The sequence below is a fragment of the Setaria italica genome, chromosome IV, assembly GCF_000263155.2.
Source record: "Setaria italica strain Yugu1 chromosome IV, Setaria_italica_v2.0, whole genome shotgun sequence".
NCBI classification, from domain to species: Eukaryota; Viridiplantae; Streptophyta; class Magnoliopsida; order Poales; family Poaceae; genus Setaria; species Setaria italica.
This window is the reverse complement of record NC_028453.1, coordinates 10628952-10644571: the sequence shown is the minus strand read 5'-3', so window position 1 is coordinate 10644571 and position 15620 is coordinate 10628952. Positions and strand designations below refer to the sequence as shown.

Sequence of the window (15620 nt, the reverse complement as noted above, 5' to 3'; positions counted from 1 at the left end):
CATGGTCGCAGCTCCGCATGCCTAGAAGAGGAGGCCAGATGCACATGAAAGTCAAGATCCAAAGGAAATCATAGGCCTATCTAGATGCATATCCAAGAATCACGATCTCCAACGAGATAATTGGAAGGAGAGAAAGGCATCAATCGCATCAATGGCCTCCCAGAAGCCATCGTTGGTGACATCATATCACTCCTCCCCATCAAGGATGGCGTCCGTACTCAAATCCTTTCCTCTCAATGGTGCAATCTCTGGATCTCCTCTCCACTCAACCTCGACCATACTAGCCTACCTGCTAATGAGGAGGTACAAGCTGGACTCATCTCAAAAATCATTGCTAACTACAAGGGCCCTGTTCGTCGTTTTGCTGTGCCGTTCTCCATCTTCATCGCCGTCGTCAGACACTCAACAAATGGCTAAAATCCTCCACCCTCGACAACCTCCAAGAGATTGAGTTTGATGCTTCAAGATTAATCTACAAAGAAAGGTCATGCCCATTACTTTCTTGTCATGTTTTTCGCTTTTCTACCCTTCGCATCGCCACCATTAGTTAGTGTCAGATGCCAGATCCAGTTGAAAGGTTTAACTTTCCCCAGCTCAGGCAGCTTGGACTTGAAAATGTCATGACTCCAATGAGTCACTCAACAGTTTGATCACTGGCTGCCCTATCCTAGAGTCCTTGCTGCTCAAAATTTGATATGGTTTAATTGATTCTGTTTTGATCAATTCCAGTAGCCTTAAAAGCATTGGCTTTAGTCTTAGATGTAGGAAACTTGTTATTGAGGATGCCCCTATGATTGAAAGGTTGCTCCAACTTGAGAATTCCAGACTGGACATTGTGATGGTACTTTCAGCTCCCAAGCTTGAAACGTTGGGCTGCATTTCTGACTCATCAGAATCTGATAAGCTGGTATTTGGCACTACGATAATTGAGGTAATTATATCCTTCGAATTCACTTTATTTTTAGTGCATTTCCCCTCAAAGAAAGAGATTATCTACATTTATAGACATGGACTAATGTATTGCTCTACGTTTGATAAAGGAATTGGATGTTGTTAGCTTCGCTATGGTAGGCTGCTGCAGTATCAAGATTTTAGCTATCAGTATTTGTAATCTGAGCCTTGATATGGTTATCAGCTATATGAGATACTTTCCTTGCATGGAGAAACTATACATCCAGGTCACTATTAATCACCTTCTGTCTTGTCTCCTTACTATTATTTGATTTCCCAGTGTAAAAAACTATTTTTTCTCCATCTTTTTTAGACATCAAATTTTCCTGAAGGCAACAATATATGGCCTCGTGAGCATCATGGTCTTATAAAATGTCTTGAGATCAGTCTAAACACTACCGGAAACAATAAGTTTGCCGAGTGCCCGAAGCACTCGGCGAACGCCCAAAAACACTCGGCAAACAGTTTGCCGAGTGTAACACTCGGCGAAGTTTCCCTTGGCAAACAGTGGATTTGCCGAGTGTCGAACGTCGGGCACTCGCCAAAGGCTTTGCTGCCGAGTGGCAAAAAACACTCAGCAATGATTTTTTGGGAAAAAAAAAACAAGCTAGCGCCACCGCCGGCCGCCACCACTGCCGTCGGCCACCGCCACCCTTGCCTCCCGCCGCCAGGCCACGAACCCCGCTGCCACCAGGCCGCCACCCTTGCCTCCCGCCGCCACGCCATGAAGCCTGCCGCCATCCACCAACAGCGCCGCCGCCGCGCCACCAGCCCCCGCCACCGCCGCGCCACCAGCCCCCGCCGCTACTGGAAGCCCGCCGCCGACACCACCCGGAGCCGCCGCCGACATCTCCCGGAGCTCCTGGATGGCTCCGTGGCCCGTGCCGACCCTAGCCCGCGTCACCCCTAGTCCGCCCCAGATCCGGAGGGGAGAGAGCTGGGGGCCGCCAGATCCGTGCCGGAGGGGAAGAAGGGGGCGCGGATCCGGCCGCAGGCGAGGGAGCCGGGGAAGAAGAGGCCGGATCCGGCCGGAGGGGAGGGAGCCGAGGAAGGAGAGGGAGGGCGGCGGGGGCCGGCGCCGAGTGGCGGCGGGGCCAGGTGCCGGGCACCGGGCGGCGGCGGGGGCTAGCGCCGGGCGCCGGGCGGTGGCGGGGCCGGGCGGCGGGCGGCGGCAACAGGGAGAGAGGAAGGTGGGGGCGGGTGGGGGTGGCGGATAGGAATGAAGACGAGGGGGCCGGGTACGGTGCTGGTCGGGGACTAAGTCCTCCGCGGTTGGAAAAAAAATCGCCGAGTGTCTAGGTGTGACACTCGGTGAAGGGTTGCTTTGCCGAGTGTCTAACCTAGGACACTCGGCAAAGCTATTTTTTAAAAAAATAAAAATTATCTAACAGTTTCAAAAAATTATCAAAAATTCACATGAAATAATATATATTCTCTATTGACTATACAAAAAGTTTTGTAGTCAAATCAAAACTCGACCGTCATTTTGACTCCAAATCTTATCCAATCCTTCTCAACGTTACTATTCTTCTTCTGAAATGCTTCAGTTTGTAAACATCGTACGTGACGAAATGTGCAAAACATTCTCAATTTTTTTCCACAGCCTCCACGTATGATATCATCACATCATGACAAATCTCATGATTTTCAGACTTTGCTTGTTTTTTTATAATTTAAAAATACCACTGCCACACGTTCGTGGTCGTGTTTCCTGAACAAGATGTTCGAAATTTCTTTTCATTTCACGGGTCAGGTCTGGGCCAAATAACATGAATATCATTTTTCTACTCATTTTATTCTATAATTTGAATCACTTGCGGTTCAAATTTGACTTATACCAAAAAATTTCTTGAAATGCAATTAATTAAATAAATATAGCAAACAAATTCAAAAATATACCAAACTTTAACATGGAGTACCACATGTTGTATGTGTGGAGTAGAAAAAATTTCAAGGTGGAAAGAAGAAAAAAATTATTGTTTTGCCGCATGTCAAAAAAAACACTCGGCAAACCCCACTCTTTGCCGAGTGTTTTTTTTGACACTCGGCAAACCCACTCTTTACCGAGTGTTTTTTTTGACACTCGGCAAAGTCCAACGTTTGCCGAGTGTTTTTTTTTTTGCCGAGTGTTCTTAGCCCGGCACTCGGCAAAGAGCTTGTTTGCCGAGTGTCCGAAAAAAAACACTCGGTAAAAAAAACACTCGGCAAATTTAAGGTTTCCGGTAGTGAAAGACAGTTCTGTTGAAAATTTATAGAGGCACAAAATCGCATGTTACCTTTGCGACATTCTTTATACTGAATGCAGAAATGCTAGAGTCAATGAGGTTTGAGGGTTAGCCTACAACTACAATGACAAGAAGCAGCTTATTGCAATGCAACAAAGATTGCTTCAGCTCAAGAAAAAGGCTTCAAGTGGTGCCCACTTTTATTTTACAACTAGTTCATGTCATCACCGTCTTCCTCATATCAAGCATGTCCATGATTTGGCTAAAGGAGATCCATTTGGATGTACATGTTTAGAAGAGGCTTGATTTGTGTCCGTTTGGTCATTGTTGTTCCTGACTCACTTTGTGTTATGTCCAAACTTTCCTAGTTCTCTTATTTCATAGTGTAATGGGACTGGGCTGTGGCTTGAAACTGGTGACAAGATTTTAGCTGCAGACTACTGGTTTATAAACATGATACCAATAGACAATGGGAGTCACAAAATTTCGTGATGATATTGCAATGGCAATTGCTATGATCGATTCATGGGAAGCTGTTAATATGTGCATACCATGTGTGTACGTATTACCTGAGTGCCTCTGTGGGCATATGAATAGTAGTGTACTTTTTTCTTCTGCTGGCGGATATTTTAATAATTGTCAATTTTGAATTCAAAATTCATTTCTCTATTTATAGATTGGATACGTTATATGAACATCACAGCTGGGATGCCTCTAAATATCTACACTCATTTTCCCCAAATAAATATGTAAATGATCATCATGATGTTGCAGAAAATAGGTTTGCATTGACGTAAGATGCACCTACTGCACAACCTTGGTTAATGTTGGTAGGCACCGCCGTCTGAGCTTAGGGTCTTACAGCTTCAGTCTGGGATGACTTGTGCGAGCATAGGGAAATTGGAGACCCAAGGTTCCCATTTCCCTCCTTTTTACAGCTGGCAGTCAATGCGTAGACTAGTGGTGCTGATAGCTGGAAACATTTAGTGTAGGTCATCATATGCCAACTATTCCTGACCATGCTTGTTGAGGAGGAAACGGTGGCCCTGTTTGGGACCGCGGCTGGGAGAAGCACTTAGCTGTATAAATATTGAAATAGCGCTTATTTGAGAAGCGGGTCTGAACTAGCTTCTGCGTTTTAGTACAAATGGAGACTGTGGGAAGAAGTGCGGCAAAAAAAAGCTGCAAAAAGTACACCGTTTGGCTTCTAGTTTCAGCTTATTTTGACCATAAACTGCATTTAAGCTGTTCCAAACAGGTCGGTACCTGATCTCTTCTCCTACAATACATGCACAATGAGGGGATCTTTTGAACTGTCATTGTCGTGATCCATTATCGCGTCGATCTACATGATTCCCCTACTCTGGTTTGAAGGGTTAAACAATCTGTTGTAGCTAGTATAGCTTTGTTGTAGGCTAGTAGCTCCTATCGTGTATATTAGGCATGTTTGGGTAGGGCACTAGGTGGAGTCAGTGATGGCGATTCCTTACTGGATCTTGTTCTTTTTTGTGGCATTTCTGTGAGGTCTATGCCTATAACCTCCTCACCAACAACTATAGAATGGTCTTGTTCCTCAATGGATTTTCTGGTGATTGAGTTGACAAACAGCGTCACATCTGCAAAATGATTGGATTTCTTTGTCATCCCCTCTATGGCTCTATGGGTTTATGTCTTGGCTAGCTCATTTGATGACAGTAGAGGGGGTAGTGTTGTTTCCCTCCTCTTCAAGCTTAGGCATGGCAATGGCCATCATATCGTCCATTCAGTGAGTCCAATGTGCCTCAGGGAAGTGTTGTCTTCCGCTGACTCAGGCATCTCCATCATTGGTTTGCTGTCCATATGCAAAAGATAGATAGAGTTTTAGATCTTGTGTCAACGATTGTCACTGATGAGCTTTGGTTCGACAATTCAGCAAGTAAATGAGATAGCAGAGTGACAAAGTCGTATATGTGTTGCATTGTACAAGCTATTATCTTAAAAATCGTGTTTCAAAAAATCCAACACGTACGTATAGAGAGCCTAGAATTACCGTGTTAATAAGTGAAATAACAGATTTGTTTGCACCGTAGATCTAGGTGGTTTGTACTTACAAGTCGATTAAAATATATAATTTGTAAAGCTGATCTTGGCCCCAGCCTAACACTCGCTATCAGTAAAATAGTGCTGAAGTTATTTTGGTACATCAAAATCTTTCGTTTATGCCTTTTTTCTCTGATTTATCAACATGCTTCAAATTAAAATACAACAAATAAGGAAACAGTGTCAGGTCATATGCGAAGTGATATACTAGGTGCTGAATTAGATCTCCCATGGCGATGGATCGATTTGGGAGGTTAGGGTTCTTCCCTGGCGGTGACGGCGACATTTTTCTCCTCCGTTTCGTTTCCGGTGGCTTGGTGGAGGGATGCGTCCCCATGTGGCTTCAGCAAGGCAGGCGCGCGTGAGCTTTCCAAGTATTTTTTTTTTTTTTTGCGAAAGGGTGGGAGATGTGGCATCCCCGATGATGGGCTGCATTTTTCGGGTTGTTTCTCTTGTCGGCAACAGCGGATTGTTGTTCCGATTGCCAGATATTTCTCTTTCCCTTTCCCTTCTTGCCATGGTGATGGCCGATCTTCGTTCAGCGTCTATGATTCGCCATGGCGGGTTGCCAGGCAATGGTTTGTGCGGCATATCCAAGGCTTCGGCGTACGTCGTTCGGAAGGTGGACCTTGCCTGTCTTCGGCGTGCATTAGTGACAGACGGGAGCGAGGTCGACGGTGAGAACTTCCTGGGAAATGGAGTTGCATTTCTATAATTTCTATTTGTTCCTGGGTGTTTTCTGTAAGAATATAAGGATGTGCTGTGCTGTCTTCTGATAAATATATATGTCCCCGTTGAGCAAAAAAACCACATGATACATTATATGTGAATATGAATGGAACTGTCAATCAAATGACCATAAAAAGGCATGTGCATGTGAGCACCAATAGTCCTAATGGATCGATATATTTTCCTGAGTGAGGGCTCTCTCTTATTCTGTTCTCCATTCCGGTATTTTTCGCATATGTCCGCCACAGCCAAACAAGTACCAGAATTTTTTTTCAATGTAATTATTATCACTAGAGTTTACTTTATCTACCCTATAAAGATTTGTACAATTTTTATGAAGAGGTCCACCGGAGAAAAACTCATTCATGTATGGTCGTGATATGCTTGGTACTTCTATGTTCACGTCATATTCAACATGAGAAAAGTTAAGATTGGACAGATTGCTAAGCCTAGAGGAGCTCATCATTGAGAATGCCCCTTCGCTTGCAAGGTTGCTTCAACTTGAATAATATTTTTGCCTGAATGTATCGGTAATTTTGGCACCCAAATTGGAGACCTTGGGTTGCCTCTCTGATCATGTCTGAAATCTAGACTGTTATTTGGTACCAAAGTAATTCAGGTAGTTCCTTTCCTTGCTAAGACTTACGTATGCTCGGTGAAAATTTCATAGTATCTTCAAAATAGAGATCGCCTAATGTCATGTTCTGTGTTTGGTATGTTAGCTTCACGAAGGCGGTGTGTACTGTCAAGTTTTTGGCTATCAGTGTCTATAACCTTACCCTTATCAAGTTGATAAGATGCTTTCCTTGCTTGCTGAAGCTGAACATTTAGATTCAGGTCAGAGACTCAGAGGCCTTAATACTACGTTGGTAGGAACATAGCATGATCTCTTCAATCTTCATAGTATTCAGGCACTCTTTTTTGTGGATGTGCACCGCCTCTCTACAGCCCAGCAACCATTACAATCTCCAGGAGCACGAGTTCAGCTTTGGGCTTTCTGTGGGGCCTGGGGGTGATACCACAGCCGTCGCTGCCGGAGCCTGCCATCCTGTTCTCAGCCACCCTCCGTGTGCTCACTATCACCAATTGCAAGTATGCAACATTCTTGATGGTGTGGTTGAAACTCTTCACTTTTCCATCTCAAGCACCTGGCCTGACTTGAAATGTTATAGCATTTCAGAGGGTTTGCTGCGCAGCTTGATCGCTTACAGATCAACTCCCCTTCGCTTCAGTATGCACTCAGCAGAGGCAGAGGAACTCATCATTTAGAGATTAGAATGCCCTTCGCTTGAACGGCTGCTCCCACTTGTGCAATATATTTGCCCTTCTTGTAACAGTAATTTCAGCGCCAGAACTGGATCGGAGGCCTTGGGAGGCCTTTTGAGTCTTGATTGGTATCACAAATTTTTATTTGGTTCCACAGTAATTTAGGTAGCTCTAGCATTCTTACTCGCTGTCTAATTTCCTACCAGCTTTTTTACTGCATTTCTGAATTTCTGACGATTTTTCATATTATCTGCACTTAGAGACAGTATAATGTTGTGTTTTATGTTGGGTAAAGGGAATGCGTGCTGTTAGCTTTACGCCCATGGTATGAATTGTCAAGAGTTTAGCTGTCAAAAACTAGATGCTGTTATTGACTTGATGCGATGCTTTCCTCTTGCAGAAGCTGCACGTCCAGGTGAGTATATTCATTGATCTTGTAGAAACCTACTATGTATTATCCAATTCTTAATCTGAAAGATGTTCAATGTCTCATTTCTTTATCAGTTGTGTTAAGAAATTATCGAGGCATAAAGTCACAAGCGAATTTTGTCACATTCTTTGTATTGAATGCCAAAATGTTGGAGTTGATGAGATTTGAGGGCGTAGCCTACAGTGGCAATGAGAAGTTTATTAAAGATCACCATAGGATGCTTCAGCAGCAAAATGGCTTCGAGAGGTGCTCAGTTTTATTTTACATCTGGTGAATGGCTGTGCTTCAACCTTAATTACACATTAATCATGTCAATGATCTGTCTAAAGCCAATGACTTTGAATCGAACATAGCAACTGGGCTTGATATGTGTCCTCCTAATGTATTTCATTGGCCTCTAACAAATACTTACCCATTTTGACAGTTCACCTCTCCTAACCTTCAAACAGGTCCAGGACAATATTCTCTATATCATCAGGAGTGTACTTTACGTACTTATCTATAAATGTATGGAAACGTCCTATATACGAACGATAAGCTGGAACAGCTTGATTCAATATAATTATCCGCAAGTGTTGCCTAAGTTGAGGGTTAGGGACTTTCCATGTCGTTTGAACCTTGCTTATCTCCTCCAATGCCGAGTTGAACTTCTTAAAGTTTTCCTTTAATTCTTTCGCTTCTTTTAATTCTGTCACTTTTAAATGAAAGAGAGCTGGAAACCATGTAGCTCGAAGGTAAGCTGTTGCATACTCCTCCACCAGTAGGACGAACTTTTCATGGGTTTGATTCTCCCTCAAGGACATTCTGAGAACCGAAGAATGTGAGTGTTCAAGCACATACATTGCATTATTCATCAAGAATATGTAACGCAAGCGTTCATCCTTGTAAAATTTAGATTTCTCCACGACCCTCAACTGCAAATGAGAAAGCAGCCTGAGCACATACCATTCCCAGGGTGACATAGCAGTTCTCTTTGTGCCATCTTCAGCCTCCTTCTCCCGAAGGGCTAAAATAAGATTAAGTGAGCCATTGTACTCAGCAAGTACTTTGGCGAAGCCCATGACAAATTGTGTCAATGAAAGGATATTTCCGTCAAGTGCAGTTTTTTCATCTAGATCATGTTTCAACTGTAAACTCAAGAAATCCAACAGTAGACCAAGTGCTGCTTCCCCAAGCTTGCCGAGAAGCATGCTGGCCTCCTCACTGATCATGTCGTTGGCATCATCAAACAACTGGTCTTGTAGGCTTGGTTGATGCTCTGCAAGTTCCTCGTACATTTCTAGGATTAAGGGAACTTTTTCATAGTCCTGGTCCTTCGCTTGGGCTATTGCACTTCCAACCACAAACAGTTGCTTAGTACAACCTGTGGTGGCTCTAGTGAAACAATCCTTTTCAACCATGCTGTTGCACCCAAAAATATGAGCACAAGCGCGGCGCTCCTCAGGAAGTACTGTGCCAAAAAATATTTTGAGTCCTTGGATCCACAGTTTCACTTTGTGACTATCTGACTGCATGCTGCATCCATCTTCAGCAGTAGCTGCTGCATGTTCACTTTGAACACCGAGCAGACAAAGGCACTGCATTAGAGTGTTGTGACGGGTTTCACTATAAACATGGCAAAGATTTGTGGCATGACCAGCAAGGATAATGAGTTCAGCAATCTCCTTTAGCAGGATTGAAACTTCAGGGTCAATGAGATACAGGTGTAGCTTTTCCATGGACACAGAATCTATAGTAAACCCGCTACAATATGTCCTGCTGTCATCAGTAGTTGCAGTGAATGAGGATATGCTGAGAGCCTCCAAGTTGGGAAATGATGAGAATGAGAAGGATCGATCAGGAAGGGCAATGCTGTCATGTAGAGATGCTTGAAGACTGTCAGGGGGGAGAAAATATGTGCCTGAAATAAGAACTTGGTGGAACTCATCTTCAAGATGCACCATTGCTGCCTGCAGGAAAAATAATGGTTAGTTTGATACTTTCTGCATCAGCAAGAAATTGTTGAATTAAACGGTGAATCTTCCACAGCATAGTTAGATTCAAGCAAGGTGTAATATTAATACCCCTTTCTGATCCAAAACACAACTTCTTTAGGACATTGACACGATCTACAAAGCAACACTTGAACTAGTGATTTCTAGAAAATTTGTTATTCAAATAAAAGAATAAATAGATATTAGATGATCCAACACTTAGAATGTTTCATAAAATGGATCTAAAATCATTATATTTCGGACCACAGGAAGTATATCTTTTTAAAATGGCTCTCTTCAATTAAATATGGTGGTTTTTTTAAAATTCAGATGGGCTCCAAATTTTAGAGCTAATACAAATTGAAAGCCAGAAGCCATTAGAACAAGAAATTCACTTATACCTGAGTTGATAATGTAATTGGTAAGAGTAATCCTAATGATCAATGAACAGAACTGCTTCTAAAAGTAAAAATTGAGTTTCAATACAGGGATTTACGTTCGATATCACCAATGAAATAAAGGACTATAAAGGTGCCAGGTGAACCTTTTTCATCAAAGAGACCATATAAAGCAATCTGTGTTTGAATATTTCCATATATACATGTGGGAGAAGATTTTTATCAAATGCCCAAGTGAAAGTATGATCAATCACATGACAACTACAGTAACTAGCTTGTAGCACTTTATATAGACTTGCTCAACTTTTAGCACTACTGCTATATGTATCATATTATAAACCTACTGTTAAAAGTAATTGTTACATGTACTCTCAAACATATAAGTATACCACAAAATTTTTGTCTAGGCATTCACACCCTTTAGGCAAAATAAATAGATAAAATTTATCAAATTTGCTTCTTTAAAGATATAATTTCGAAAGAGAGTAACCCACTGGTGCCAAATAGTGCAAACTAGCACTTCAATATATTCTGTAGGAATTTGGAGAAAGAACAGATGAAGTTTGAGACAAAATTTTATTACCGTTAATCCCATTTCTTCTATGCTATTCCACATTATCATCAATGCATCCAATCTGCCATACTGACAGTCAAGCATTCATTCTGCCTTTCATAGTGACAGTAGATTCTATTTCGACAACAATGGATTCAAATGACTGCTTAATATTAACGATAAGGATGCAGTAGCCACTCGATGTTCTTGCCATCGGACTTGTGGCCAAAAGCTCGTGCCATTCCGTTGCCACCGGAAGCGAAGAAGCCGCAGGCCCCTATGCCACAGCTGGAGGAAGCCAACAGCACAGGAATAGCTTCACAACGCCAAGTCGCATGCCTCCCCAAGGTCGCCTTTGACGAATTGCCGCATCACCGCCCAGGGGCGGACCTGCGACTAGGGGCCACCCGGGGCATGCCATGGCCCTAGTCGTGGCCCAGCGAAGTCCACTACCCCCCATTAATCTTTGGCCCAAAACCGAGACTTCCCGGCCCACTAACTAGGGCAAGCAGCGGAATTTGTTTATTTTTATATATATATTTTTACAAATTTGCACAAATATACAGTCGAATCAAAAATTTGTAAAAATGGGTCTATGTTACCTGCTGAAACGGCGGTAGGATCCTTACCGCCGTTTCAAACGGTGATAGAGTGTCGGCTGATATGTACTGTTGTGTATCGCCGGATGAAAACGGCGGCAGGACCTTAAAACGGTGGAAGGGTCCCTACTGCCGTTTGGGCTCCACCCAACTTGCGCAGCTCCAAACGAGTGAAACAACATATTCCGCATTACGCGGTCCAAAAAGGAGCCTACAGCACCAGCAGCAACTTGCAAAATGGGTCTCCGTTACCCTGGTCATGCCTTTTCATGCATGCATGCTGCACTGTGCTGCTACTTGCACGGAGCTGGGCCTATCAATAGCTGCTGTAGTAATCAATGGGACCACCGCCAGGGCAAGGACCACCACCATCGGTGACAGGGAGCACAGGGCCCAAAATGATGGGTGGCAGGAACCACCAGCGACTTGAAAAATGGGTGGCACGTGGCTCGAAATGGGTGGAAGCGAGTCTGCAGCAAGGCGCGGCGCTACCGCCATCTCATCTGGCAGTAAGCGGGTAGCTTCCTCCACCACCGGTTGACACGGCACTAGCCCGTTACCGCCGTTTCAAGCAGCCGCATAGACTCATTTTTGCAGTTTTTTTATTCGACTATATATTTGTGTAAATTTGTAAAAAAATATATAAAAATAAAAAAAATCGCAAGCAGCAGAGAGAACACGCCAGGCGCGTCGTCTCTGTCCGTTCGCGACGAAGTCGCGCGAGTCCGCTGCGCGAGGGGAGGATCCCGCCGCCGCCGCCTGGTGCTCCACGCCTCCACCCGTCGCCGCCTGCTCCTCCTCCCGCCGCCGCCTGGCGCCTACCGCCTGGTGCTGTTGCCCTTCGTCCCGGCGCCGGGATCCGCCCTCGGTCGCCGCCGGCGGTTCCTCACCTCGTTCGTCCGCGACGACGCCGGCCTGCTCGAAAACGCCAAGCCGCTGGCGGAGCGCGATGGCCTCGTCCTTCTGCGCGCCTCTCCCCACGCCGCGGGCCAACAATTGTTCAGCCTCTGTGTGTGCAGCCTGCTCACAGGCAAGCTGGACGTCCTCCCGCCGCTGGATATGGCTTGCTTCCACGACGAGGGCATGCTGGGATACGCCATTCTCACATCCGCCAACCAGGATGATGTGCCAGCCGATGGATACTCCAACTTGTGCCAGGTGCTCCTCATTGGCGTTCACCATGGTAACAAACAATTGCAAATTCACAGCTTCTCTTCGGATGCCGTTGCATTGCAGAATTGGAGCACTGCACCGGCCATTTGTTTTCCCAGTGGCCTAGAACTGTTCGCAGGGCCCTATGGACGTGCTGCCGCCGTATGTTGTGACACTGCACACTGGCTCTTTGAGGACTACCGACTACCGTACACCTGGAGTAAACTTGTATACCGTTGATGTAAATGTCAAGACAGGGCATGTCTGTGCATCCAAAATCTCCATTGAATCGTCTTTACCCATGCTTTTGCTGGACTGGATCTATGCTCGGTTGTGCCTCACCGCTGAACTTTGGCCCTAATCTTGAACAAAAGCTGGGTCCGCCACTATCACCGCCCCCTAGGTCGCCGGAGCGCCGGCAAGCCCGCTGTCCACAACGATGACTACAGTTGCTGCGGCACTACGGACTCCGAAGATCCGCCCCTTTGCCCAGCCCCCGCGTCACGGACGCGCTTTCCGCCCGATACCGCCGCAGCTGCCGGGCCTCGCGTGCCGCCGCCCGCCGGTACGGCCATCGCGCCACGGCCAAGCTGGGCATGCCGCGGCAACCCCGCCTCCGCCAGGCCCCACGCGCTCGCAACCGCCGCGCCGTGGCTTTCACTCGCCCGCCACTGCCACGACGCGCCCAGCCCCACCTTCCACGGTTCCACCCGGCGCCCGCACGCCTTCCCCTGCTCCCACTGCGCCGCCGTCCCTCTGTCAAGGTGAGAGAAAAGGATAAAAGGAGAGCGAGAGCAGAGAGGTCAGAGGTGGGTGGGTGAGAGAGAGGACAAGGCCCAAGGATATTTCGGTCCATTCCTCGATTTTTCAGTGGTTTTTGTTTTTTCTTAATTCAGTTAATCGGGTCCCACCTAACTGACGTCAAACCAAGGGTAAACGGAGCATTCGTTTCGAAAAAACAGGAGCAAATTCACAAACCCTAAAAATTAGGGGTAAAATCACAATTGACATTAAGAATAGAGGTAGAAACACAAAACCTCCTTTAGTTTTTCTTCTTACTGTAATTTTCTCAGACAGTACAGGTTTCGATGGAACAAGGAACTGTAGACCCAATAGAAATCCATTTTCTCCTGATTTTTTTTAAATCTTCTCCTGAATTTTGCATGTAGATATTTTAAATCTTTCATGACAGAATAGATTAGCATTCATCAAATCTCTGGGGGTGAATCCAACATGTTCCGGAAACCCTGATGCCATCTTTAATTTGCCCCCTCAAAGAGAGCATACAAACAGGTAATAGGCTTGCTCTCTGTTTGATGAAATTTCCATATAAAATGTGGATAATATTTTCATCGAATGAACACGTGAAAGTATGAGCAATCCTCGTTGAAAAGCTTGTGCAGTGTAATATAGACTTGTGTTGGGGAAATGGCTCAGCTCATGAGCAAAAGGACGGTTCATGTAAAGGACGGAACGACTAGGGGCTTGGGGCTAATTGCCACCCCTTCCTCTTATGCCTATAGGATCACGAGGGGACCTGGAGTACTCCCACACTTCTTCCTAAGTTATGATTTCTCCTCTAGTAGCTTTATTTTCTTCTGTCTGGCAAAAAGTCAAATCACCGACAGCTTGCCTTACTTTGGCTCTAGTACTGTATACCTCATACCATAAACTGACTAATAAAAATGACAGTAGCATGTGCTTTCATAAATATAAGTAATTTGCAAAATTAGTCAAAGGCATTCAGACTGTTTTGGCAAAATAAACGCCAATTAGGAAAATCAATTATATCATATTTCACCAATTTTCTCCTTTGAGGTATCAATTTAAATGCAGATTTAACCAGAAGTGCAAACTAGGACATAAAAGATTATGCTCTGTAGAAACGTGGAAATAGAAACTTAAATGGAGCTTGATGTTAATCTCCCTCCGTTTCAAATTATATGTCGTTTTACTTTTTCCATGTTCATAGATGTCTGTATACATCTAGACACACACTATATTTAGATGCATACAAATGCCTACCTATGAACCTAGAAAAATCAAAACGACCTATAATTTAGGACGGAGGGAGTAGTATATTTTCCTTCAACAGCTCGTTGCCATAATCTATGGCCTAATCTGACGTGCTTACAGTAAAGCATACACCACGCGTTTCATCCTCTGTTTTTTAGTTTTTTTCCTATTGAATTTTCTCAGTCGGTACTAGATTCAATGGAACAAAGAATTGTGAGTCAGTTATGATCAGTTTCTTCCGGAGTTGACAATGAAACTCAAATAATTGTGAGTCAATCATGATAAGGCTTTCCCGGAGTTGACAGTGACACCCAAACTTTTTGCGAGTAATCTCGGTAGTCTATTTTGTGGGTAATCCTATACTGCACCGCAAGCTTGCGTGCCGTGTAATCAACCATCTTTTTAATATAACGATAAGTAGTTCTCCTACCTATTCGAGGGGGAAAATAGCAACATCCAAACTTTCTTTTAATGTTTTTGTGACAGAATAAATTTTCATTCATGCATATCTCAGTGGGTGGATGCAACATGTTAGATCCCCAGTTACGATCATTATTTTGCTCTCTGTATATCATACCACTAATTTTTTGTGAAATAAAATTACCGTGCTTATTATTGCCGGCTGTAGGATCGACGACAAGCAAGGAAAAAGGAAGGTATGCACAACATACAGAGCCTACAGGGGTTAATTACCTGTAAGGCCATCTTGGCGCGCTGGCCGCTGGAACCGCCGCCTGAACTTAGGCTGATGAGCTCCCTGACCGCCGCTGCGAGCTCAGGGGAATCGGAGACGCCGCCGCCCCCGGCGTCGGACCCGCCCCGTGATCCCCATTTTCCGACGGCTTCCTCGGCAGTTTCCAACCTCCGGCGGACGAGCTCCTCCTGCTCAGCGACCGGGCCTTCGAGGTCACCGGTTCCTGGCGAGCGCACCGCCATCCAATCCAATCACCGCAGGCTCTCGCTCTCAACGCGCAGCTCCGACGTGGTGTGGGTGCGGTTCTTTGTACGCGTCGTTTGGTGGCTTGGTGCTACACCTACTACCACCACTAGGGGAAAGATAAAAATTGCCGAGTGTTTTTTCTTTGTCGAGTGTTTTTTTTACCACTCGGCAAACAAGCTCTTTGCCGAGTGCCAAGCTAAAAACACACGGCAAAAAAAAAACACAAGGTAAATCGGGATTTTGCCGAGTGTCAAAAAAGACACTCGGCAAGGGGGTTGCCGAGTGTTTTTTTTGACACTTGGCAAAAAA

At 44.9% G+C, this 15620-nt stretch overlaps 1 protein-coding gene and 1 long non-coding RNA gene across 2 annotated transcripts; one reads left to right on the top strand and one right to left on the bottom strand.

Moving 5' to 3' along the window:
* Positions 1-7854: 7854 nt before the first annotated feature.
* Positions 7855-15389, bottom strand: LOC101777435 (exocyst complex component EXO70A1). The gene is made up of 2 exons (XM_004965106.2): positions 15065-15389; positions 7855-9629 (listed from the first exon to the last, which is right to left on the bottom strand). Exons 1-2 carry the CDS (start codon positions 15305-15307, stop codon positions 8115-8117), a joined length of 1758 nt encoding a protein of 585 aa, XP_004965163.1. The 5' UTR covers positions 15308-15389; the 3' UTR covers positions 7855-8114.
* LOC111256963 lies at positions 11695-12657 on the top strand. The gene is made up of 2 exons (XR_002677278.1): positions 11695-12361; positions 12440-12657. It is a non-coding gene; the product is annotated as an uncharacterized LOC111256963 (long non-coding RNA).
* Positions 15390-15620: the final 231 nt, after the last annotated feature.